The sequence below is a fragment of the Daphnia magna genome, linkage group LG1, assembly GCF_020631705.1.
Source record: "Daphnia magna isolate NIES linkage group LG1, ASM2063170v1.1, whole genome shotgun sequence".
Classification (NCBI taxonomy): Eukaryota; Metazoa; Arthropoda; class Branchiopoda; order Diplostraca; family Daphniidae; genus Daphnia; species Daphnia magna.
In genome coordinates, this window is record NC_059182.1 from 15684447 (window position 1) to 15711459 (window position 27013).

At 41.2% G+C, this 27013-nt stretch overlaps 2 protein-coding genes and 1 long non-coding RNA gene across 3 annotated transcripts; 1 reads left to right on the plus strand and 2 right to left on the minus strand.

The window, feature by feature from the left end:
• The first annotated feature begins 698 nt into the window (after nt 1-698).
• Nucleotides 699-23981, plus strand: LOC116917888. The gene is made up of 4 exons (XR_004391307.2): nt 699-2113; nt 22760-22974; nt 23112-23797; nt 23861-23981. It is a non-coding gene; the product is annotated as an uncharacterized LOC116917888 (long non-coding RNA).
• Nucleotides 19797-21071, minus strand: LOC116917884 (cleavage and polyadenylation specificity factor subunit 5). The gene is made up of 6 exons (XM_032923491.2): nt 20911-21071; nt 20575-20775; nt 20451-20514; nt 20228-20393; nt 20044-20158; nt 19797-19971 (listed from the first exon to the last, which is right to left on the minus strand). The coding sequence occupies exons 1-6, from the start codon at nt 21027-21029 to the stop codon at nt 19950-19952; spliced, it is 687 nt and encodes a 228-aa protein (XP_032779382.2). The 5' UTR covers nt 21030-21071; the 3' UTR covers nt 19797-19949.
• Nucleotides 21363-25237, minus strand: LOC116917878 (meckelin-like). Its single transcript, XM_032923481.2, is given in 15 exon segments — nt 21363-21616; nt 21688-21830; nt 21892-22003; nt 22065-22169; nt 22172-22376; nt 22435-22700; nt 22768-22968; nt 23053-23275; nt 23344-23405; nt 23481-23640; nt 23708-23826; nt 23905-24189; nt 24249-24440; nt 24506-24771; nt 24898-25237. Coding segments are annotated over 15 exon segments (2736 nt in total). The 5' UTR covers nt 25214-25237; the 3' UTR covers nt 21363-21535.
• Nucleotides 25238-27013: the final 1776 nt, after the last annotated feature.

The window sequence follows — 27013 nt, forward strand, 5'->3', positions numbered from 1 at the left end:
TCATCGTGCCGTTTCGGACAAGGCGTATCCGAGCATGATGGCAGCTGCATCCGACAGAACCGGCAAACAGCAGCAAAGGCATCTCCATCTATACGATCCGGCTTCTTTGCTGTGATTTCAAAACGCCTGTTGGCCAGCGGACGACAAGAGAAGCCAATATCATCGCTGCGCGATTCCTAAACACATGTCCCCCTTTTTTTTTTCGTTTTCTTTTGATATCTTCTCAGGCCAATCGTTTCTCATATCTTCAGACGGACAGGAGGGCGGAGAAGGCCGTTCTTTTAGAGAATCTTCGTTCCCTTTTACGCACAAGTTTTTCTTTTCTTTTCTTCTTTATTTCTTATTTCCTATTAGGCTCCTCCTTTTGACTGTGACGCACAAACTCCTGTCCATTCTTCCGCAGCTGCAACTGGTTCCCCCTCTTTTTATTCCTCTCGTTGTTTTTTTTTGCAACGTCTTCTTGGATTTTTCATTCTAGTTGGCTATAGATAACTCGTCTACGTATGTCCCCCGATCCTACCAAGAGATTGTGATGAAGAAAAAAGAGAAATCATTCTCTTTCTTTCTCCTCAATTTTCCTTTTTTGGGGGGAAGTCTACGTCGTTCGATATGACATACGTTCTTTTGTCTTCTGGGCCACCGTTCCGTCTTCTTATTTATTTATTTTTTTGCTAGCTGCGGATCGGTCTGAAACGAGGATCGTCCGTCTTCCGAAAAAGTTTTGGCCTAACCTATGGCCGCTCGTTCCAGCGCATCGGTCAAATCAAGTCGAACAAACTGGGCAAACGAGGAACCGATGTTCATGAAAAATTCAGAAGTTTTTCTTGACTTTGCCGTGAAATATATTTCACTTCCTGTGTGAGATAACAGAGAAACAGCTGTTAGTTGCCCAGCAACTAAGAACTTAGCCGACCAATTCATCCGCCACGACTTTGATGGATCCATTCCGTTTTCGTGGCATTCGCATAAAATGGCGGGGGACAACAACGAAAATTAGAGACCTAGTTTTTTTTTTTGTTATTCTCGGGGGCATGCAATGACCCTGTCTTGATTGACTGAACTATGGCTAAAGTGGAACTCGTCTGTTGCATTGCCTACCAGACGACGAAGAAGAAGGAGACAAAAGAGAGGGACGGACAAGAGGACAGGAGAGGTTCACTTAATGACGTCCATTCTACTCTTGACTGGCTCCATTGACTTGTCGATTTCGAAAAAAGAATTCCCAATAAGTACTGCACAAAATTACTGTTAGACACTGAACAAAGGTGAAAAGAACGGAGAAGAAGAAGAAGAAGAAAAAAATAGGAGGAAACGAAAAAGTTGATCAAACGCGAATCATTAGCGTGCATTGAACGACCCGATGGCAATCGGAAACCAAAGTCAGCATTGACACTCATCATTCTTGCCAAAATCAAAAGATATCTCACTCGCCCATATATGGCCGGGACTGATGAGCACTTGTTAATCTTGACATTTGCCCACCATCTCAAACATCAATCCATATTGAGACAGCAGCATGTGGGCGAAATGATTGTAGACGCGTGACGATGTGCCGAGTATTGATTTGCCATTCGTAGAAAATTGTCTCACAATCCCTTCTTTCGTTTTCTTTACAATCGAACATTTACCTTGCCCTCCCCCCTCTTCGTTTCCGACCAAATTACGGAGGCATTCCTTGAGTTTGGCAACGAAGGCACCAGGTGGCAGTTGACAGTTGTGTCCAGTTCGAGACAATAACAGCAACATTTGCTAATTAATAAAGAGAGTTTTGCCAAAGTTTACGAGCCCTAACAGTGGAGACAAGTTGGCATCCATGTTCAGCAATCAGCACGATTCAAACTTTTGGGAATGTATAAACAAACTCTTGTCTCAGATATATATACATGTATCTATATCTACAAAGCAAATGGAACATTGGCCTGTGTCGTCAATCGAACAATGGGACAAACAAACAAACTCTAGTTTGCAAATTCTCGTTCAACTTGATCAATCGGGACAGGAGATGAACAGGTGGTGCTTCTAGTGAGCACAATTTACTACCCAAACGAGCAAATTGCACCGTGACTGACGTTTCTCAACAGGACGTCCAGTTCCAGCCCACACAACAAACCTGGTAAGTCTTTCATCTCAAAATTCCATTTTTTCTTCTTCTTTCTTTTTGCACGGCAAAAGTTTAGCTTTAAGGAAACAAATAAGAGTTAGGCTTCAGATCACTGTCTGCCAACTGAATTCTGTGAATGTTTTGAGCTTTATCGATTGCAAACTGAGAAGAAAAAAAAAAGACTTTGCTGACGTCATCAGCAGAGAAGCCAAACAATTTGTCTTTTGGTTTTCAACGTTGCAACTGTTGCCAATTTACAATGGCACGATGGACCACACCAGTTGTATGGTGATGCGGTAGTACGACTCTTGTTTCTTTCATCTCTTTTCATTTGCCACTGTTTGTTTTGTTTTTGTTGCACGAAGGAACCTTACTGGTCTCTTTATTTCTTGCCCAGCGGGGCGAAGGCATACGCGTGGTGCGTTCGTTCAGATTCGCTGATCACACGACATGCCGTCAAAGAAGAAGGATCTTTCCAGTTCCTTTTTCTTTTTCTTGTCTCTATAAAGATATCTCTGTCCCGTGGGTAATTCATCCGGTCCCCTTCAGTGAAACCGGCACAAAGTGCAGAGCGGTGACGGGCCGTGGTTGGCCGGTCGCTGTCGTTGAATAATCTCGCTACTAGTAGATGTGCCGACAGCGTCGGTTGAAACAGGTATTTCATTATTCATTATGACTGGGCATTTTCACACAGAAGTGGCACACGGCATACTGATATTCTGTTTCCCCAGTTTGATCGTTGAGCCAGTCACCGCTGCCTCAGTTGCAGTCAGACAGGAACGACCAAGACGGACAAGAAACTCTCCGACCCAAAGAATTTTTTTTTTTGTTTTGTTTCCTTTTTATCTTTTTTTGGAATGACGAAAAAGAGGAGGAGAAGCAGAGGATGAGGCAATCTCGACCGAGATGACAAAGGGAATTCATTAGTGTCGTCGCATGCAAACGGCCACATTATTCAAGTTGGTAGGTTGAAAAAAAGGACGGGCGTACGTACCGTACGTATAGGACGGCCCCATACGATCGTGACTATCGTGGACTTTTGAGCCACTATGGCGTTTGTTGCTGCTCCCTTTGTAGGCCCCTAACGACGGACGAGTAAAAACCCAAGAAATCTAAAATGAAAAATGCGGAGAGAGATAGATGAGGCAAGAAATAGCATTGCTCACAAAAGAACCTCACCAGTTTTTATGGGGGCTTTTTACATACTAATTGCATATCGCTGAGGCTATACTTGTTCCCAACTGGAGCCTAGTTTCCACGTTAAAAGAATTGCGTTTGAAAAGACGTGCGTCCGTGTTTATTGGCGTCTAGACCGCGCAATCGAATCCGACAGAGAAGACGGGCAATTTGCTGACGCAACAAAAGGTTCCTGCCGTCTTATTCTCTCAGCACTAAAAACAGAGGGGCCGTAAAGATTCGAATGGGACATTTCTTTTCAATGTTTGAGAGATCCTCCAGTCTTTTCTTCCCGCTTGGTTTTCTATATCTTTTGGATAACGACTGGTAGCAATTGAATCAAAAGAAAACGCTTTTATCTATTTTATTTGATTCTTTTTAAGCTTTCGCTAGCCATTTTTTTTTTTGTGTTGTCTTTCTTTCCTATTTTTTTTCCCCGCCGATCGACGCGAATGCGAGGATTTCTGGCAAAAAAAAAAAAGAATGGATGTGACCTTCTTTTTGGACATTTATTTTTCACGAGTTTGTGTGTAGCTGAGAGTCGGGCAATCGTCGTGCGTTCCCTCCTCAAATGTCTCTCCGCCTCTGCCCTTTTTTCGGTTCGCCATGTCGTGTTCAACTTGACGACAGTTTCTGGATGCCCGCAATCATATATGCGCTGGCATGCGAACTCATCATCCTTCTACAAACGCACTCCTCATTTTTGCTTCCACCAAGGCAAACACACAAAAAAAAAAGACGCCAGCGGTGCTTCACAAAATAAGCGCCCACCCTCGTATTTTTTTTTTTTGTTCGTCTATTTTATTATTTCATGACGATCTAGTTTCATTTTTTTTTTCTTTCTTGAATTGTTCGAGTGCAGACACGAAAAAAAACCAAAAAAACTGGGCAAATGGCATCAGCACATTTTTGTTGGCCAACCGACGCCAGTATGCAGACGTGGCTCTTTTTTCTCTTCGTGTGTATATTCTTTAAGCGCCACATGTAGCTGACATCAACCAAAAGACAATGGATCGTCTTAAAGACTCTTGAAGGCATCTTGATGCATTTTTGTTTTTCCTTCTTCTTCTTCTTCTTCTTGTTGGCTTTGTTTTTGCTTTTCAGCTCAAGACATTTGAAGAGTCACTTGTGTTTGGTCACTCTAGCGCACGCTGCGTCTATGTTGCTGCAAATTTGCATTTTCTGACAGGAGTGAGACTGCAAATGAAGGTCTAAGCTGGCGATAAACGCGGTCACGCACTCGACGGAGCGATGATATACGCACGACGATGACGTTTGCATGTGTGTGTGTCTGCAAAGGCGATTTAGTCAGCTATTTAGAAGCGAACGCATGGAGAGAAATCCGCACCCTATAACTGTGACATGGCGTTCTCGCATTGGCTACATCAGCGCGATGTAATTATGCGGTTTTTATTTGTACGTGGCCTGAAGAAAAGAAAAATAAAGAGATTGAGAAATCTGGTGCGGCTGATATGGAAAGATGTGGGTGGGGACTTTTTGAATGATTGATGCAAGACTCTTCGGCTAGCGGCGAGCAACAGCAACTCCCCCACCGCTGGAAGTATATGTTAGAGAAAAATAGAACCCGTCGATCGACATGTACAGTGCTGTGCCATCCAATCTATATCGCGTGGTACTCCCCTTGTGTGTTTCGTTTTTTTTTTTTAAACGGGCCCGCGCTCTGGCAATCCGCCGTTGGCCCGTCATCAAGTCAATGAGATAATATGTATATTTCACGGCTATAACAACGACAGTTTCCTCCTTGTTTTCTTCTTTTATTTTGGGCATGCCATTTTATCAAACAATATGGCTTTATTGAAGGATCGCTTTTTACTCTAGTGATCCGGCCGGACCCCTTCCGCCTTGCCGTCAACTGCACGCCAATGGAAACCCTTTATTTATTTATTTATTTTTTTAAAGTTACATATCTATTTGAACGATTCTCTTCTTAATGCAGGGAAAAATGACACATGTCGCCAGGAAACAGCAACACGGACGAGTTTTCTTTTGTTTAGAAATTTATTTGAATCTCGCGGCTCTTTCTCCCAGCCATTTCTCGCGTTACAGGCCTTTCATTCGTTTCTTCTTCTTCTTCCGTACAAATAATGCACTGCCATTAATCGAATGTTGATGAGCAACTGCTGTCGCTCTCTTTAATAGCGCCCATAGAGTTTCAATGAATATTCAACGGACGATTTTTATTCATTAATGCGTATACGTCCAACGCAAAATGATGACCAGATGGAATACATCCGTTATTTAGTGGCAAGTAGGCAATCCGTTCAACCTCACGCTTTTTCTCTGACTTTTATCTCGTGTACGGAGTGCGTTTTTGTCTTTCTTTATACACCAGAGGACGTTCAAGTCATGGAATAGTCATTATTTTTGTACTTAGGCTACCAACATCCCTCGTTAATATCGATGCTGATGCGTGTCTATTGTGTACATACACACGTCAGTAGCTTTTCCTTGTTTTTATCTCTGTGTACCTTGTGTTGTTGCCTTTCTTGCAGTTGTTACCATACTCAACACACGCAATGGTTTTCCTGCTTCTTGTATTTGTGAACTCTTTTGACGGAAAGGTAACATTTCTTTTGTCTATTCCAGACGGTATTTTCTCATTCTTCTCCTTTTTTATTTGTTATTATCAATGTGTTGTATAGGCTTAATTTTTCTTCTGGGGAATGGGCGCATTGATGGGGTAAAAAAAGAAAAAAGCTATAAAATCTTGCGGTTCGGGATGAGTGGTAAGGGTTATATAAGAAAATGGGGAACAGAGAAGGTTATGAGTAGTACCAACATCATTGGCACTGTCACGCTCTATACATGTAAGCTTTGATTGTTGCGCATGGAAACACGGTAGAAAACATGGGCCTGTAGGGGAGCCCCTCCACCAGTCTAGGATTACCTGCAACAACGCAATCGCTCGATCTGTTGTAAACTCTTCAGTGTATTCGATAGAGAGAACTCGACGTCGATGACAACGTCTGGATGATGACGACAAGGTCAGCATGTTCTGCTATACTATTTTACAGCCATTGTATTGTTGTACCGGAGTAAAAGTCCAGCGGGACACGCAACACCAACATCACTGCGCTCTGTCCAACTTAGGACTCTACGGCCTATCATCATATCGAACGACCTATCCCTACCACAACGATGGTGCTATACCATCTGTGTTTATTCATTATAAAATCATCGTTTCGATTCCAACGGCTTCTTTGCATACTCGCTTTCAAATGTTTTTGTTTTTAAAAAACGTTGAAAAACTGAAACACCGCAGGGCTTTTTCTCTTCATCAGCATCAGACTGCCGTTATAAATCCCGTTGTTGAAGCAACCAACGAAATGCGCGTTTCGGATCGTTACATTTAAAATATAGACTGCAATTGTTGGTCTTCATTTTTTAAAAAAAAAAAAATGCGGCTTCAGCAACAGAGACGTGGAGGACAGCCTGGGCGACGAATCGCTTGCAAAAAAAAAAAGAAAAGGTGCTACTGTCAACCAGTAGCGCGATGATAAATCGGCCGACAGGATTCGCAGGAAAACTAACGACCCGGTAGAGAACTGTAACGATATTCTCTCATTATATTGCCTTTATTATTCCCTCTTTCACACACACAGCATTTTGATGGTGTTTGGCGACCGGGGTTCTTATGGCTTTCCCTTAGCGGCAACGGCTCTCTAAGGCGTCAATATAACAGCCAGGAGCTTTAGACTCGATGTGATATCCTTCCGCGTAGAGAAAGCCATAAACCATTAGTCAGCAAAGTTTTTCTTTTCTTTTCTTCACAACATAACGCTGCGTCAAGACAGGCCGACTGTTGCCCTTTATGCCTCTCATTCCAAGTGTGAAAGATGAAGAGTCTTATGCGTCTGTAAAAGCGAGATTTCATTCACATAATCACTAATAGAAAATGCGTCCCCAACGTCGCTATTTCTTTCCTCTTTTTTTTTCTCTTCCCAGAAATTTTGAAAACGTTGTTCTTATAAATGCCCAACTTCTGGCGCCCACGTTTAGACTGATAGGCCTCGAACTATGCCAAATTATACATTCAGCTTATACCCTTGTTCTTCTCAATCGCTTTCTATTTAATCGTCTCTTCAGCAGTATTTTTTAATTTTTGAATCCAAATGTTTTACGAAAAAAAAACAACAAACATTTGAGAACAACAAGCAGCTCATTAAGTATTTGGTCATTGGTTTCGTATTCACGTGGGAGTAGGAGAGGGACGTTGGAGAGTAGACACTCGCGTAGTAACGCACATGCCATTTCTTGTTTGACTTTTTCGACCTGCGATTTTATTTTTTTTTCAGTTTTATTTTTCCTATGACAATGACTAACGAGCCAACTCCCTAAACTTCCCACCTGCCAGAGCCGGTATACATTGGTTCATATTTTTTTTTCTCTCTCTTGTCTATGCGGAATAAGTTGAGCATCGAGCCTTGCCCCCTCTTCGTTCCGTGTTTGTTGCATTGTTTGCTACCACTGTCGTCGTTGTTGTTGTTGATTTCAGGACGGAAGAAACAACAACAACAAAAAGGAAACGACCAGGAGAAACATTGGGTTGCGACAAGTACATACGAGGAAGAGTCAGTCACGTCAATTGACAATCACTCGAACCGTTTTCCCGTCGGCAACTAATCAGCTCTGTACATATACACGTAGACACACGAGCAGAACAATGCGCACCATAATACCGTGTGTGTGTGTGTGTGTGTTATATCATCAGCTGTCGAGTTATACGACTGCTTTTATATGACTCTTGGCAGCTTCTCTAGGGCGCTAACTCTGACTCGCGATTCACGTCCAAGAGTTTGTTGTGTATCTGTTCTGCGTGTTTGTGCCACCCAGCTGTTATTGGCCATATACTACCACTGTCCAAAGGCATAGCATAGAAACTTTTGATCAACTTGTGTTGAGTCGAACCGAAGAGAGGGAGAAAAAAAGAAAAGAAAAAAATAGGTTTCAAGATGGCTAACCTTCTTTTATAGGCAGACTCGTATTCTTTTGTTGTGTTTTATGTCTTTTCAAGTTGTTGCCGTTCTTCTCTGTTTTTACTGATGTAGTGCTTCGCGTATAATAGCGGGAGGGGGACATCAGTTCTCGTTAGTTGTGACACCGGTTATTCATTTCTCAGTTTAGTACGCCTCTTGGAGACTTGCTCCGATTCATCATGCCGATTGGATTAGATGTATGTACGCCATATCTGGATGCTAGCCGACTAGACATAGTTTTCAGCGTGCTATACAGAATATTGACTGTTACATGCACAGCCCGCCGTTCTTTTTCGGCCCACCCTTTTCGGTATAGCAACATTCTTTTCCTTTTTTCTTATAACCCAGAAACCAATGCCAGCACGCGCCCCCTCGTTCGTTGTAATACAGATCGAAGCTGTTGAATAAGTCTATGCGGCCAACCCCTTTGATATTTCTTTTCTTTATCCTGGTCATTTGCTTATATTTCGTCTATCTCATATATGTAGTACGTCTATACATGTATATATGCATTTATATGTGCGTGTATTACGTTGAGGTTCATTTCTCTCCGAGCTCGCACGATGATGAATGAGCATTGGTTCGTGAGTCTACTGATTTATTCGATTGCGCTTCTTGATGATTGCCGTCAATGGCGCTACATGTACATAATTGAATCTCGTCCTTGTGTCCGATGTATCTTGTACTTCGTTGATTCGTTAGTCTTATCGGCTATGCCGTAAAAAGAAGAGGGCGCACATGCGCTGTCATCGACGCTGCTAAGCAAGAAATTTTGCTCTTGTTTTATTATTTGTTTTATTTTTTTTCCTCCGCCAGGATAATGTTCACAGGGTGTATAGAAGTGTAGGCAAGTGTAGGACGATAAAAAAAAATAAAGACTAGGCTATGAGAATAAAGAATAACTTCGTAGCGATGATAGATGCGTGCGAATCCAATTTTTCAAATGGTGGGGGAGAAAAGAGAGAGAAAAAAAAAGGGAAACGCGCTGCCACCCGGTCGAGTCGATCAAAAAAAGTGGAAAATGAAATGTAAAATAAATAACAAAAAATGGCAAAAAAATAGGGCTATTCACAGCAGAGAGAAAAAAAAAATATTAAAATGGAGAGTTGAGGGAACATACCGGACGACGACGTAGGGAATTACAAGAAAGGGCGAAGAGAAGAGAGAAAAAAAAGGGGGAGAAATATTGCTATAGGGACCCGTCGTCTGCCATCGTTATATGTTCTTTTGTTTAATCGCTACTTGAAATTCCAAGAGCGCAACGACGTCGACAGCGTCGTCGTGGATAAATCAGCACTTTAGGCGCCGATATAGAAAAAGACCTTTGACCAAAGTTTTTTTTTTTTTTGTCTTCCTTTCTTTCTATTTTTTCTTTTTCTAAAGACTCCCCCAGCCCAGTCTGTTCCGCTGTTCGTGCCACCTTTTAACTTTCATCGTTACATATACTTTTAAATATCGCCTTTTTTTCTTCTCTCTCTTTGCGATGCGGTCTGCTATCGTCATGTGTTTTTACTGAAATTTTCAAAGACGGAAAAACGACGTTTCCCCCCTGTTTTTTTTCCACGACATCAGCACGGCCGACTTGACGAAGACGGTGTGTTTGCTCATGTCTCATTTGTCGATTTGATAGTCACGTACTTTGCCTTATTGCCGCTCGACTAGAGGAAAGCCGTCGATAAAGTACTTTTATATTATCAACTATATACCTCCTCTTTTGCTCCCATGCTGTGCCGTGCACTTTTGGAAGAGCATCAAAGAGTCAGACAGGGACAATAGGATAAAGAAACATGTGTACGTCTACGTGTTATAAAGCTATAGAAAAAAAACGTGTACAATAAAAGACTATACTAAGCAATGCATGTGTGTGTATCTGTTGTACCCTTGCTGGATCCCGAGAGCTATATGGAAGGAAGCGGAAGCAACTTGAGGAAGAATAAGATGAATAGGAAAGAAGCTCAGCTGGGGAGGAAAGAAAATGGTGATAGCTACAGTTTTCAGCCAACGCGGGCGATCAGACTAATGTCCTTTAAGTCTTGCACGACACCCCGACCCAAGTTGGTAGATCGGAAAAATGTGACCTCCCGTTGCGCTTCGCACCAAGGTTTTTGTTTGACTAGATTGCCACGCTCGCCCACTTGCTAAGCAGAGAGAGTATCCGGCTCTCTGACTTGTTTTCTTGTTCCTCATTTTTGTGTGGGTGTGTGTTAATGCTCGTATTTTTCTGGATCTATGGAATATCTTTTGCCGAGTGCGCACGGATGACAACACTCTCATCGCTGAGAGTGTTGCACTATATGGTGTCCCTTTCTTCTTTCTTGTTATTCCATTACGACAGAGTAAAAATAAACACGGAATCAATTGATATAGGAACTTACCATGTATTACATCCGCCTTATTTCTGTTCGTAATTTCCAAGAGAAACGCAAGAGAGCTTTATCATTTGGAGAGATATAGACGTTTAAGGAACGTTCAAATGTAACTTTTCGGAAGAGAAGCGCTTCTTGAAAAGAATTCGCCAAATAATTGTCGACGAAAAAGGGTATAAAATACTTAGAAATTCTTGGTATTGCCAGAGCGCAGCCAAGGCGTTTGTTGATGCGTCTCGAGCTGTTTTTAAGCCTGTGGAGTAAACTGAATTCGATTTAAGAGTACGTGAGGACGTCAATAAAAGAAATGGGAAAAGGGATAAGAGTAAAAATTGAGACAGACTTGGAAAGATTGTTGAATAAGGGCCCATCTAAGAGCTGCCAAAATGCCTGTTGGGTGTCGATTTGGCAACGGTCTCTTTTTCCTTTGCATTCCACTCTTTTAGCATGCGCTCGTCCGTTTTTGTTTGTTTTTACTTTTTTTTATCATCATTTCTTCACCCTGTAAACAGAAAGAGACGAGGGAATAGAAGGTCGTGAAGCTGCGTTATGACAATAAGCGTCGATGGGAGAGAAATGGCGTCGAAAGTTAGTACACCCCGCCCTATCCTGTTAGATGCTCTGTCCCTCAGTTTCCTTCAAAGTCTTCCTTGTCCCTTCAACTGCTTCGGACATTAATGACAAATATATCTTATTGTAGCTCTTTCTTTTGCTGACGCACACTTTCAGTTTCGTCCTTCTATCTGCAAAAAATAAATAAAAAGAAAGAAAAAGAAAAAAATAATGGAAGGGTCGCGGGATAATGGATTCCGAAACCATCTTGATATCACGCAGCATATCAATGCCTTTTAGTCCGGTCTTGACCTCCCTTCTTCCACAGATTTTGGCACGTCCCATTTTGAACAAATCATTCCGTCCGTCTGCGCTTGTATTCCGTCCATTTATTTTAATGTTTACATTGGCTTACGACAGGCTCTGCCGACACCCCACTCGATTTTACCCTTTCTGCGCCGCGCTCAGCGCATTATACACTGATGATGTAACTCGCATTTTTTTTCCCCCTCTCTTTTCCCTACTGTGTGATGATTAATCATCGTAGTTGGTTTTTAGCTGATGGCAACCACACAGCGCTAACAGCGTCTCTTTCACCGTGGCTCTCATCTTTCGGTTTTCTTTGCAACTGACGTACGTGAGCGCCAGCGCCCGTTCACTTAGCCTCTCTTATATAACGCTATATACTCTGGATTTGTTACATCACTTTTCCCACGTAAAGAGACTTGTTTGCTGGCCTCTATATATACACACATGCCAATCAAAACTGGGAATATCGTTTTTGTCGAGCAATTTTTCTATGAAAAAAAAAAGGGGGCACTCAACAGATCGCAGATGATGGGCGTGTTGCACTCCCGCACATTGTAGATCTACCCCGATACTTGAAGGGGGGAAGCATAGCCGTCATCTGCCACCGCTCTCGTCTTCCATCGCACCTCTTAAAATATAAAACGTCCCTCAATTTTTGATGTTCTGTTTCCTCGACATTCTTCTTCCGCTGTGTGAGGTAAGAGGATTTCCCATTTGACAGAAGCGCTGACGGTCTGCCCGAAAAAAAAAGAAATAGGGCAGTCGAACGTGACCCATCAACGCAACGAACCTTGTTTCTTTATTTTACTGCTTGCATAATAGTAGTAGAAGTAGCAGTAACAGGCAGTGCTACTAGGACGTCCCATTTTTTTTTCTCTTTAGACGACTCTACAGGACTTTTTAAATCCCCCTTGTGTGTGTGTGTGTGTGTTTGCATACGTCTGAGTGCACACAGCGCATTGATTTCTATTGATATTAAAGAAAAAGGCGAAAACGAAAGGGGAAAAAAAAGGAGTTTCAGGGGAGGGTGAGGTGGTCGATGGACTGGAAAGGACTGATAGCGTTGGAAGACGATCGCTACTACACACACACACACAGATTCCCAGCCCATCGGCCGGACGTCGGCGACGTCATCGCATCAGCTTTATAGTATACCGTTGCTCATCCGGCACAAACATTTCTGTCAAGACAAACAGCAGTCCTTTTATTATAAGAATCTTCCTCCTTTTTTTTTAGAACTTGGGTGTGTGTGTAGGGGGGAGGGGGGGGCGTTTTTTTTTTTTTTATATTGTTGTGCGGGGAGAGGAAAGACAACCAGCCGGCATCCAAGACATTACTGAGAGCTAGGCGATAATGTTCAGCGGCCTCTGTCAACAAGTGAATACATACGCAAGCTGGGAAAACAGCTAAGAACGAACGGAGACCAATGGGTGCGATGGAAGGGGAAGAAGAAAAAAAAGAAATCAAGAAAATGGTGAACTGGGGAGACATAGACAGAAAAACAATAATAGAGAGGGATAATAAGAAAAGATGGATGGATAAAAAAGGAAACGAAAAGATAGATGGATAGAAAAGGAAACGAAAAGAAAACGAACTCCACCCTTTTTCTGTCTATATTTCACAAGCAAAAAATGATCATGGGCAAACAAAAAAAAGAAAATTGAACAGAGGGGAGATGGAGGAAGAAGGTCGTGAAAGGGAAGGAAACCGCAACTGATAACAAACGATGATATTCTCGAGCGAAACATGCCGAACTGAATGTTTTTGCTTAGCTTTTTAGATTTGTTTTTGACTCTGATATTTATTTTTATCTGTCTAGCCGTAGCTTCAATATCGCATACATCTTCTACATCAGCATTTGCACGATGACGGTATAGGGGGCCATACATGGTACCGCGCTATAAAAGAGAAAAGAGCTGGGGTAGGTGGGGTAGGAGAAGAGTAAGAGATAAGGGGAGAAAACGAGGAGAAAACATGTTTACTAGCTTCCCATTGCTATACGCTGTGTTGTGTAAAAAAAGGCGAGTTCTTTCTCTTTTTTTTTTTTTCCTCCGGACGATCCAGCGCCGTCACCGCCCATCCACCCGTCGATTCCATCAGCCACAGCCTTAGTATATATATATAGAGAGAGGGAAAAGCAAAGTTAGGGATAAAGAAAGGGGGGAGGGTGTAGTAGTAGGCCAACATTTATAGCAGAGCAGCAACAGCAGTTCAATCATCAATTATCGTCTCGTTCCGCCAAGCGCGCATCAAGAACCTGGCGAAATGGAATGGATGCAGGAAGCCACTATAGCTCATCCGCTGGGCGCTCGACTGCCGCTTGGTGTACACCAGTCCGTCTCAGCCGGTCGTCGGTTCGACTTGGCGGAAGGAGAAAAAGAGTGTAGGAACCAAAGGGAGTCGTGCACCCGCCTCTGCCCGCCGCCATCACCGCATCTCATTTATAAACGGATCAACTCGCCAATCGAAAATTGAACGAAGAGCCCCAAGAAGAAGGGAGAAGAAAGATGGGCGTCATTAGCCACGGTTGCTAAGGACGCGGAGGTGCACAAACGTTTTCACAGTCGGCGCCGTTGATGATTCCCATCACTTGCCCATCATCGAAATGTTTTCCAGGCGCGCTCATTATCAATCAATTTCGTGACCTCTCTGGCCAAACAGCCTCCAGACTATACGTAGGACACTAAAACCTGCTCTTTTCCATCTCCAACTTGTTACTCTGCTTCCATATTCCTTTAGAGTCCTAGCATATACGCCTACGAGTCTACCGTACGCGGCTACAAATTGCGTATGTGATTGAAATGCCGATTCGACAGCTCTTTTTGGCACAACGAAATCTGAAAAGGGGGGAAGCAAACGAGTTCCCCCCCTATATATTCGTTTTCATTCTGCATTCACCCCTCATAGTACACCGGGCTGTCTGTTCGATTTTCTCATCGTACCCACCACAACGAAACGAATAATAGAAAGAGAGAGAATATAGGGTAACCTGTTGTCGAGGGAACCATTTCAAACTAGGCATCCAAATCGATATCAAATGAGTTTTATTGATTCTTGGTCTCGTTTCCAAAACTTGTTCCCAATTTTAAAGAGGGACGTACGGATGTAAAATTTACTTTTAGAGTTCAGATTCGGGGGGGTGTCAGTCAATCTATCTTTAGACGCGTCTATCTGTATAGGCGTTTTCCCGGAGCAGCCGTGACCATATCTGATGAAACTTGTCCTGTCACAACAAGCTGGGCGCTCTTTTTCTGTACGGTCAGGCGCGTCCTTTATACTAAAAGGGAGACGTGTTGTCGCGCATCTCTGCGCACTGATGCCACTCGGACGAAAAAAAGACATGAAAGAGTGCGCTGGCCCATCGCCAAATAATGCATGACCAGCGCTCTATCGTAAAAATCTTGATTTTGCTGCGATTGCCGCATGAAAATGATTGAAATCTCCGGGTACCTATACAAAGGCATGAAAGTTTCAATTGATTTCAACTTGGGAAGACAAATAAATTGAAGGATTAAAATTCGATTACTTAAGGCTTTACGTCCTGCGCGAGGCTTCAAATTTGAAAGTTAATCGTTTTGAAATGTCCAAGCTGTTTGGATGACACTTTTCGTCAGCACGCTTTATAACATATCGATGTCTCTCCTTTTTTAACGAACGCCACGAGCTTGTGGCAAATTTGTTCGCGTTTTGCGACAGTCGACAGAATTTCAGCCGAATGAGTTGCATGCGTCACAAACGAGCACCTCACTCGATCATCCAAAGAGTTGATGGAGTCTGCCGTTTGAATTTAATTGGACGACACCTCGATGATCGGTTTCCGGCGTCACTCTATTCAATACCATAGCGATGATTCAGCAGCGACAGAGAGAACTGCGACAGAACGGGAAGTAGACCCGTTGTGCCTTGTTGTGCGTTGCGTTCGTATTCCCTTTTTTTGTGTGTGTGTGTGTGCTGGCGTCGTGGCAATCTTCTCTCGAAATATAACGCTGACTTTGATGTTTTGATGTGACGCTGAGTTGAACAGGCCCATTCTGATGGCAGGGACTTTTCGAGCCAACCGGCAGAAAGAGAAAAGATGCATATCTAAGCGATCTTGTTCTATATGGTGGAGAACGCGCATCGTCGTCCACTTTAAATCGCGCCTGGCTGGCATGCGAGCATCAGCCACGCCAGCACAGAATTTGATTTTGCCGCCACTATCGATTCTGATTACTTTCTTTCCCTCCTCTCCCCCCTTTTTTTTGTTTAGTTCTTTCTCCCCTTTTTTTCATTTTCTTTATGATCTTATTTCTTCTACGTTGCTTTTTGTTTTGTTACCAACAGATAGGGAAGAAGAGGAGGGTCTTATCTGCTTTGTCTTTGACTGCGTTCAGTGAAGCAAGTGAGAAAAGAGAAGAGCGAACTGTTGTGCAGCATCTGGCGTGCAAGAATCGAGAGCGATAGGGTTTGGGTGGCTTCTTTTTTTTTTCCCTTCTTTGGCCACAACCCACACGACACGCACCTAATCAGATTGTTGGCAGACAACGGCCCTAATGATCCTGCTCTCTATGTCTATGCGATACCATACAGATGCGGGACAGCCAGTTCTTGCTACCCTGAGAATCTCTTACGATTGGGCGAGTTTTTCGGCCTTGATAGCCGGTCGGCTCATCAGCGTCCAACAACGTGCTTCGTTGCGCTTCTCATCCATAAAGAAAAAACGGGCGAAATAAAGAAGAAGAAGAAGAAAAAGGTTAGTTCGAATCAGGAACCTCAATTTTCGGCTTCGATCCAACAACCGATCTTTTCCGCACATACGGGAAGTCGACCGAGCGACAGATGATGATGTTGCATTATTACATATATACAGATATACTTCCAATGCTTTTCGCCACTCTGCCCTTGCATATACGCGAAAAGAATAATGCTGTCATCTCATGTATTTCGCTATGAGGGCGGTGGAAAATGCGTTGAAAAAGACGAGTAGAACGACGGAGTAAAATACAAAAAAAAAACGTGGAACTGTATTGGCATCGATCGGAATAAAAGGTAATTGAATATCCGACTTGGAGCGTCGACGACATCCATCACACATGAATGTGTACCAGTCTATAAAAAGGTGCAGTGTATATATATATACATGTACAGCAACTATGCACACGAAATATAGTTTTCTACCTCCTCTTCCGCCAGCATCTTTTTCCGTTGTTGCCACGCTAGCTGGATGGCTTACACATATTACCGTAACATCGACGTACGTATTCGGCATTGACGTCTGCATGTTGGGGCGAAATATAATTACGGCACGAAGGCGGTTCAATCGCTCGAGGGATGCGACTAACAATCTCTCATCCGTCGCCGCCGCCGCCTTTGCCTAACCGCCGCCGCCGTCCCATATACACCATATATTCCACCTTAAGGGCAGAAGCTAACAGAAAATATATGGAACAAACTGGGGGGGAGCGAATAGCCCGAGAGCTAGGAAGCAAGGTAGAAGAGGGGGGGAATATGTCGATGATGCAGAAAGGAAAAAAATCTTAAACTAGTATAAGGACATTTCCCCCTTTTTTTTGTGAAATTCCTCTTTTTGAAGAAAGAAGATGGCGTGTGGTGACCTCCCAGAGAAGTCGGGAAAAGAGATGGGGGCTATATCACGTGCGGTTCGATTAGCGTACACGCTCGATTCGGTTAGATTTCATCCTACGATGAAACCAAACCCAACAGGAGCTAGGAAGAACAGGTTCGTCCACTTTGCTCGTGCTTTCTTTGAGATTGCCAAGTCAGGCGGATGGACCGAGATATAGAGTAGGGAGGAACTGAGGGGAGCAAAAAGAGAATGAAACAGAAAATTGGGTTGGGGTGCTGTATTGAGACACATATTCTATACACAATAGTATACCACGTAGAGTCTCGACAGTCCTCGACCTGCTGCAAAGCAATTAGCCATCAGCCAAGAGTTCAAGTTTGCACGACGACGAGGGAGCGGGGGGACACGAGCCTAAAGTCGGCCATCTAGAGATGATGGTGGCCAAAAGGGAAAGTTGGACAGGAGAGTCTTCTCGGCCTGTCTCTTTGTCTTTACTCTCCCTTCCCTACGCAACTCCTTACCTCAAACTTTGCTCCAACTGCGCGACAACTACGCGGTTCCTGCCCAGTTAGTTTCTCGTCTATTTTTCTTTTGCTTTTTGTCTGAAATGGGTTCTTCCGCTTGTACGTCTCTTTGTCTCTATTTGCCACTTTCACAAGAGGAACGATGTAAAGTTTCTCGTCCTACTTTACATCGTATTCTGTTCCTCCCTTTGTTCTTTATCATATCTTTCCTTTTTTCCTTGTTTATAAGTTGGCCGTGCTTTACAACAGGTTGAACGAAAATCGAACGCTAGCGGGACCGGTTCAAAGATCTGTAGAAACGGGTGGCAACAGGTATAGATGTAAAGACAGAGGGAGCTAGGCGAGTAGGGAAAAAAAACGAATCACCATTTCCATTTTGCCAATCTAGAGGCCAAGCCGAGGGAAACGAAATTGTGTTTCTTTCTTTCTTCTCCAGCTTTTTCCACCCTTTCGAATCTCTTTTCCATATATTTGGACGGTGAAACGAGACCTTATTACCTCTTGTCGAGTTCGTATGAAAACCTTTCGATCAGGACAAGGTTTTGCATCTCAACAACAATCGCAGCCTTTATCAAAAGAAGACGACGGCCAAACGAGGTAGATTCAACAAAATCCAATCTCCCTGTATGTAACCTTTGATAAACAAGAATAAAAAAATAAAAAAATTGAACCAGCCGCCAGCCCATATATATTACTCTATTCTTTCCGTGAAAGCGTTTTTCTATTTTTCTTTCTTCCGAAGCTTGGCGTCTAAATCGGCTTTCATTTTTTCCACCATTGCGGCATAACGGACACCTGGCCTCCGACCTCTATCCCATGCCTCTGCCAATGCGCGTAAAAGCCGTTAAGCGACATCTCTTCTCCATATCAATGGTCGTTGTAGAGACGAGAACAACTAGAAAACGCTAGGAAAGAAAAAGAATAATATCAAATAAGAAAAAGAGTCAAGACCAACAGCTCCCATCGATTCGGACAAGCAAGGAAGGCATTAAGGAAACTCATTCATAGGGTAATGTCCTGAGAGCACCGTCTCTCTCTTTTTCGTTCAGTCGCCCACCCTCTCATTTTTTTTTTCTTCTCTTTTCTTATTCTTCTTCTCGCTCTTGATCGTGAGTGCACGCTGCAGCGCTTCAGTAGTTGCGCTTCTTCTGCCGCTCGTGCAGATCCTATGCGGCTTTTTTTGGTATCTTGCTCACAGCATCTAGCGCTCTTCGCGACGCATTTTAAAGCTGGAACAACATTAGCATAAAGCCAATCTAGTGCTTCTGCTGTCGCTTCGGACCTACCCGATACACGGGAAAGAAAATCGGGCTGCTCTGTTATCGGCAATCGCATAAGACTGGACGGGAAAACACGGCCTATGGCTGTTGAAAATGAGACTACGTAATAGCCATGAAATGAATAAGAATAAAAGTAAATCACAAATAGGATTTGTGAATAGCGCTAGAAAAGTCCATTTGGGAGCGGAAAAGAAGGTAGAGAGAAAAAAAAATGTCTTGTTTCCGGTGAGAATATTCAAATAAAGTCTGCCTCAGTTGTCACGACTGGGCACAACAGCGAAACAAAATCACTTGCCTCGTTGAAATTCCCGGTTTGGTAGATTCTTTATTCATCTTTTCGCCATCACCCTTTCACTAACTTCTTCCCGTTACATTCGATTTTCTTCCCCTCCTTTCAGCCGCCCACTTTAAGTCCGCTAGGGCGACGTGAAGGATCGAATGAGCAACGAGTCACGTTCTGATGTAATTACCGGCGACCAAAGTTAAATTTCGTATTCTCTACCCCTCTTTGCCTGCCCCCACGCTGCTCTTTCCCATCGTTCAAAGCACTGGTCACGTTCTTCATTATGGCCTAAGGATTATTTGATAATCCACGTCCACGAGAAGATTAGTTAATTTTTCCCTGCTGTCTATTCTTGTTACTGTTTGACCTCGCCTGTTTCTTCTGAGAACGTACTGTCAAGTATTCTCGATTTTTCATTTCGGTGTGAGAGGGTCATCATGGAATACCCCATTTAGTTGTCTGACGGCTCAAGGTTTCGGTACCAGGAGTTACTCTAGATGTACTCTGAATGTATCTACTGCACCTCACGCAGGATCTCTAACTTTAAAATTACCTAAGTAATTTGGCAAAGTTTTTTTAAATCAAAGAGACTGCATTTCTGTGCATTTTTTTTTAATTTATCAAATTCATTAACACCTTAGATGATTTTTTTGAATTTAATGAACCTTCGTTCTGATACTCAGATTTAGATAAGCGTCAAGTCACTGCAACAAATAAAAACACGAGAATTTTGAGACCGTTTTGCAGAACCTCCGCCTTTGGACTGTGTCGGAATCTCGAATTGTGACTCTTTCCTCACATGTAAATGAAATCAAACCTGCAAAAGTTAACAATAATCAAACAATAGTAGAAAATCCTGACAAATGAGTGTTAATTTGTTTGTTCATACCTGCTCATTGTTTGCGGAAGGGACGAAATGATAGGACCGTATCCTTGAGAATTGTCATATAATTCAAAAAGTGGTGCTGCGACGAGTTTGTAGTTTTTAGGTACCGCGAAAAGAGCTAAAGGTAATTTGTTTTTATGCACGCTAGAACGTTTTTCTAGAAGTTAGTAGAGAAAAATGGACATACCTTTCTCTTGTAGTTGTACTAAGAAAAGTTTTTTGTGCTCCTTTGGTTTAGTTATATGAGGGGGTATGTATGGGTACTGTGGTGGTTCAAAATTTGGTCGCCACCAGTTGCCAACTGAATCTTCAATAAGCCAATCTTGAACCACACCATCTTGTCGGCCTAGAATCTACGAAACAGTTTTGGGTTAGTCAGCAGAAATCTTATTACAGGTAATTTACACTACTTCTGTAAGTAGCCTTTTTAGCCCTTCAATATCATCTTCTCCTGGATTTAACTCTCCTCCTGGCCTGTAACAAACAAGGATCTTAAATTGCGGACAAAGAATATTTTGCATAAATCCTACTTACAGTTTAAAGAAAGTTGTTCCCAACTGTAGCAACAAAACATGAGGTAGACCGTGCTCGTGGACAAGAAGGATGCCCTCTACACTTCGTCTCATTCCAACTTTATCAAATTCTTCCCTCATTCGTTGAAATCGTGCAGGGACAGATGGATCCCTTTCAAATAAAGGATCTTTTGTTCCAAAGGTGTAATTTGACAAAGGATACCTTAAAAAGACAATAGATTGTAAATGAACATTTGAAAACTCCTTGGGAAAAACATAGTTTTTTTCCCAATCAAAACATTGTTGCTGTTGGTCCTTCCAAGTGGCATTATTCAGATTTTTAAGAAAGTATACTTACAGATTGATAGTGCGATGCAACGTCAAGGAACCCTGATTAAATTTCATGGAGGACATTTCCGTTTTAATTTCAGTTTTCGGCCAACCGACGCGATTCGTACACGATTGTATGCACGCCATTGCAGACTGAGAATGACAGAAAGTACAAAGTTACAAGGCAACGTTGGAAAACATTTTTTTGCCTCGTCCCGACAGCCAAAACAAACTTGAGATTTCAGAGGAAGATCTAAAGAAAAATAGAATACTTTTTATTTTTACTACACATATTCTTCCGCATAAAGCTTATAGGAATGACCACTTACTTATTGCGACTATATACCGGAATTTTATTCTAATGTCGAGTGTACCATTTCCCTCACTTGACTAAAACTCCTTCTCGTGAAAGCTAGATAGGTTTCCTGAAATCAAAACTAAAATCTAGGGTTTCTCCGCTGTCCTCAAACACATTTTTAAATAAGAAAGTTCTTTTATTCCAGGAAAATGCATGCGCAGTTTATTGTGAAAGAGCTTATCGTAATGATTTTTTTAATAGAAAAAAACCAATTGAAAGCCAATTAACCAGCCATAAAAAAAGACGAAAACAAAATAAAAAAAAAAGAAAAAAAGATGGAATTATTATAAAATTATTAAAATAAGAAACGAGGATCGATCATGGTTTTCTTTGCTAAGTTCCGCCTTCCAAAACGATACCGGAGAAATTGAAGTGCCTGTAGTTGAACAAAGGTGGCTGATTAACCGCTTTAAATGGGCATAAAAATTTAAATCAATTTGTGGTTACCTTATAGACGATAAATACGGTAACAGCGGCAGTGAGGTAGCAATGACAAAAAATATCTACCAAGGCGAAGAGAGCCAGTTCGAAAATCACCAAAGTTGTTTCATTGCCGTAGAACAACACCGAATCAAAACAATTTCTTCCGTCTAGAAAAACAATAGACGCGCTGATTTAAATTTTAGTGATAAAAAAATATTGATGACATACCGTTGTAAAATACAGTACGCTCGTTGAACGTCATATTCCACCACATTTCCATGTCGAGTATGGTTTCCAAAAAATGTCTATCACGTACTTCGTAGTCAACGTCTCTTATAGCCTGTTAAATGTTCTGCCATGTAGCATTGAATATGAAATGTAATGAAATTTGAGAAACATACGTGGTCTAGAAAAGATGTTAAAAACTGGTTTCGCACGTTGAAGGTAGTGTTGGTACCGCTAGGCTGAATCAAACGAATATTGTAAAATGGCGTGCCAATGAAAAACACATTTTAAAAACACAATTTGAGCATCTTACCTGACTGGTTTGAAATTTCCGCCATTTATCCAAAAGAACATGGTGGAAAAAGATGGAAAATGTTTGAGTGTCTTGTCCTTGGACAAGACCGCGTTGAGCACATAAATTTTCTTCTTCACGCTGCAATTGTTGACACATAGTTGGCATATCGATGTCAGCAAAACCGTGCGGTGATCTATGTGTATTAACCAAGATTTACGACAGATCTAGCAGTTACCTCAAAATCTGCATACCTTCCGTGAACGTAGAAGCCGTAACGAGGGTATACTCGGACCCAAACCGAAATATTCGAAAGTGTGCAGACATCAGTAAATCGTTGTACCTTATTCTCAAAATAACGCTCGAAGACGGCAGCATTCAAGACATTTTGCACTAGGACGATGATAAGATAGGTGAACAAGCCAAGCGCTAGACGTAATACTGTACTGTAATTTAACAACGTTTCCGTCATAAAGTATGTAGATGGAGTTTCTAAAGCAAAGCGCTCAAACTGAAAAACCTAAAAAAATATGACAGATATGAATATCTCCTCAAGATAAGTATTGTTTCTATCAATAGGTTACTACCTTGAGAGCCAGTAGAACTAGGATAACCTGGAGAGACGTGGAACTCTTACGAGCCACTTGGAGTTCATTCCATTCGTTGGCTACGAAGAACATCCTCCAAACGCTAACAACCTCAGCTTTCGTTGGTTTTGGACTCTCCCAATCGATCAAAAAGATATCGACGGTACACTGCTCGCCGGTCATCCATAGTACACTAATAGCCTAAAGGTAACGTGTTGCCATGGTAGAAAAAAAGGATGATCATTGCTTACGTACATAATATGTTAATATTTAATTAGTTAATACTTTTAAAGTGAAAGCACCGATAACGAGATCTTTGATGAATTGCTCTTCTTGCGCTGCAGGAAGGCTTACTGTCACCTCTTCTTGTTGCCGGAAGGTTATGAACCAGTAGAAAGTAAAGAAGAATACCACTGTTAGAATTACATTGCCCAAGATGTCTGCTCCGTAGATTAACAAACGGATCAGAGTCAGAAGATCAATCGTTGCCTTGTCTGAACGTATGTACCTATAAATATAAGATGGGCAGAATTTAACGAATAACCATTAGGCCTAGAATGTAACTCTATTACAAACCATACGACAATCCGTATTAAAGCGTAAAGAGCCCCAAAGGAGCTGAGTACACTCAGTGCAACCTGTTTATTCGCCAAATTCACTTTTGCAAATTCAATCTTCCAAAATCGAACAATGAAAATAATGGCATTTCATACCTCAAGAGATTTCATAGCTTCGTCCATGCTGACGACATTTTTTACCGCAAAGTAAACCAAAGGTGGTTTTCGATTTTCAAGGCTGCCCACAGTTTCGTAGTTTATCGTTGCATAAAGTGAACGTAACCCGAGGGATTTTTCGCCTTGTACCACAGAAAATCTAAAAATAGTTATTGTAATTATGTTTTACTTTCCACAGATACTACCTTAAAAGAAAGCAAAGTTACCTAATAGTAAAGGAAGACAAATAACGTATGAAATCAATGTTCTCATCTTGGTTACTACCAATCGCCACATCAAAGTTGAAGAACCTCTTCGTAAGTTGCCAACGAGAAATATCATTTTCCTGTTTTGTTAAACAAGTACCAGTTCTGCGTTAGGATTGATTTGATACTTTGAAAGAGGATGGTGCACATCGACTTACCTTATTACGTTGGACTCCGCCACGAAGAAAATTTAGCACTCTCACTGGAACGTTTATCAACCTTGACTGATTAACCGCTAGATCAACGAAATAAAGTTCATAAAAACGCATATCTGCTATGCTTGCAGTTTTCAGATGAAGGGAGCAGCTTTCATAAATATTGGCATTTCTTTGAATTTGTTTCCAAACGCCAGTGCAGCACAATGACGTAAAAACCGAACGAAGAGGTTGAATGAGTTGATAGGTACCATCTAACCCGTATTGCTTCACCACAAATTCCATCGTCTGGAAGGGGGGAAATGTTTAACTAACAGTTAAAATTTAATATTTATGATGATTTCTACTTGATCTTTGAGTATATTTATTCTTGCTGAATTTAAAAGGTAATCGCCTTGACTATCGTCGTAGTAGATGGAGTGGCTAAAGCCAGTAGATAACTGTCGATAGAAAGCGCACGCTGACTGGGAATCATAGTTGTAATCCGTTAGTACGCATATATTGGCCAAATGCTCACAATATTTTCCTCCGCCTTCGACCTTTAGAATCGAAAATCAGTCATTGTATCTTCTAGAATTTCTAAATAGGCCTAGTGGTATGGTACCTTGCACTTAGCAGCAGCCGGTCGAACCCATTCTCGCAAATAATTGGATGTGTACGTACGTCCATCTAAATTGTGGGCAAAGATGCTTGGCGTATCGGGAAATGAAAAATAATCTTTGACGCATGTTCCATTCACGTCTTCATAGTCACCAGGACAATGACACTTGTCGGAACAAGGTATACACGATAATCTACTAGCGTCAGGCTGGTGCCATAGCGGACATCTGAGACATCTTGCAATGGTAGTATTTCCAATAACTTGCAAGACTAAAAAAATAATAATTTAACCATTCGACTCCATCGTAGAAAACACAATAAAAAAATTTTAAAAAATAAAAAGAAAAAAAATAAAAGAAAAAATAGAAAGATAAAAAATAAAGGAATGATTCCTACCTTTTATGTCATACAATTCACAGTTGATATTGTCTTTTAAACACGTATCCGACTGAAATGATTGTACGCATGAAACGCACTCAATTGACTTCGTCTTTTCACTGTACCCGGGGTAACGCCCAACGTCACATTTGCAGCTCAAACGGTCACGAGAAGCAGTTTGAAAGATCCCGCAACTCTTACATTTATGCGAGAGTGAATCAAAGTAAGAAGAATCATTACAGTTTTTGGGTGACAGAGAAGAAATTACATCATAAGATTCCACCCTAACAAAGACCAAATATAACACGTGAGAAACAACTAAGACGATCATCATTGCTTTCAATGTTTGGCTTTGAAAAACACGAGTTACCTAGCAACACGCAGGGAAACACTTGGTTGCACTGTACCCATTTCCTAAAAATGTATTCAAGGGCCGTAGTCCGCAGACCCCCTTATGCGGCAGCTTGTTTCAGAATAGATGGCACGCACAGCATTTAAGATTCGTGCACTACCTGGCCTGAGCCATCGCGCCGGTACAGTACCGTATTTTGTACTATATCATGGGATCTAAAATTTCTTAAATAAACTTAAAAATCTGGTAAAAAAAAGGTGGCGCGCTAGCATGCTACAGCACTAGCATAATATACAGAACAATTATTCAAAATATTTCAAAACTGGGTAATTTGACGAGTTTCCCGATAGGAATTCTTGCAAAACGGAATGGCATACTACATGTCTCCTCATGAATCGTGTCGAAAGTGGGAAGGCCTTATACCCTTCCCACTTTTTCATTTTTGCCCAAATTTAATAATTTTAAAAAAAAAAAAATTTAAAAAAAAAAAAAAAAAAAAAAAATCAGGTTTGTTTTTCTATTGGTCTTATAGTTTTTGATTTAAACGTTAAAAACCATAAATGAAGTTGGTGCGCTAAAAGCACTATTTTCTTTAATTTTTGAAACGGCTGGTCTAATGAGAAAACCAATCACTAAATTGAAATCAGCATTCAATTTCGATTATGCCGTGTGATTTTTAGAGAATTTCAAGAGATGTCGTTTTTGGTCGATTTTGACAAAAGTGGGAAGGCTATACCCTTCCCACTTTTTCATTTTTGGCCAAATTTCAAATTTTGCTTAAAATACATGATTTCGATTCAGAATTGAAAAAAAATCTAAAAAAAAAGGGTTTTTTTTTTTTTTTTTTTTTTTTTTTTTTTTTAAAATAAAAAAAAAAAAAAAAAATTTGAAAAAAATTTTAAAAAAAAAAAAAAATTTTTTTTTTTTTTTTCGCTAAAAGCACTGTTTTTGTTCATTTTTAAAACGGCTGGTTTAATGAGAAAACCAATCACTAAATCGAAATCAGCGTTCAATTTCGATTATGCCGTGTGATTTTCAGAGAATTTCAAGAGATGTCGTTTTTTGTCGATTTTGACAAAAGTGGGAAGGCTATACCCTTCCCACTTTTTCATTTTTGGCCAAATTTCTAATTTTGCTTAAAATACATGATTTCGATTCAGAATTGAATAAAAATCTCGAAAATCAGGGTTATTTTTCTATTGGTCTTATAGTTTTTGATTTAAACGTTAAAAACCATGAATGAAGTTGGTGCGCTAAAAGCACTGTTTTTGTTCATTTTTAAAACGGCTGGTTTAATGAGAAAACCAATCACTAAATCGAAATCAGCGTTCAATTTCGATTATGCCGTGTGATTTTCAGAGAATTTCAAGAGATGTCGTTTTTTGTCGATTTTGACAAAAGTGGGAAATATACCTTTCATTCACTTTTTTCATTTTTGGCCAAATTTCTAATTTTGCTTAAAATACATGATTTCGATTCAGAATTGAATAAAAATCTCGAAAATCAGGGTTATTTTTCTATTGGTCTTATAGTTTTTTATTTAAACGTTAAAAACCATAATATTTTTTTTTTGAAAAGGGCTGGTTTAATGAGAAAACCAATCACTAAATTGAAATCAGCGTTCAATTTCGATTATGCCGTGTGATTTTTAGAGAATTTCAAGAGATGTCGTTTTTTGGTCGATTTTGACAAAAGTGGGAAGGCTATACCCTTCCCCTTTTTTTTTTTTTGGCCAAATTTCTAATTTTTGTTTAAAATACATGATTTCGATTCAGAATTGAA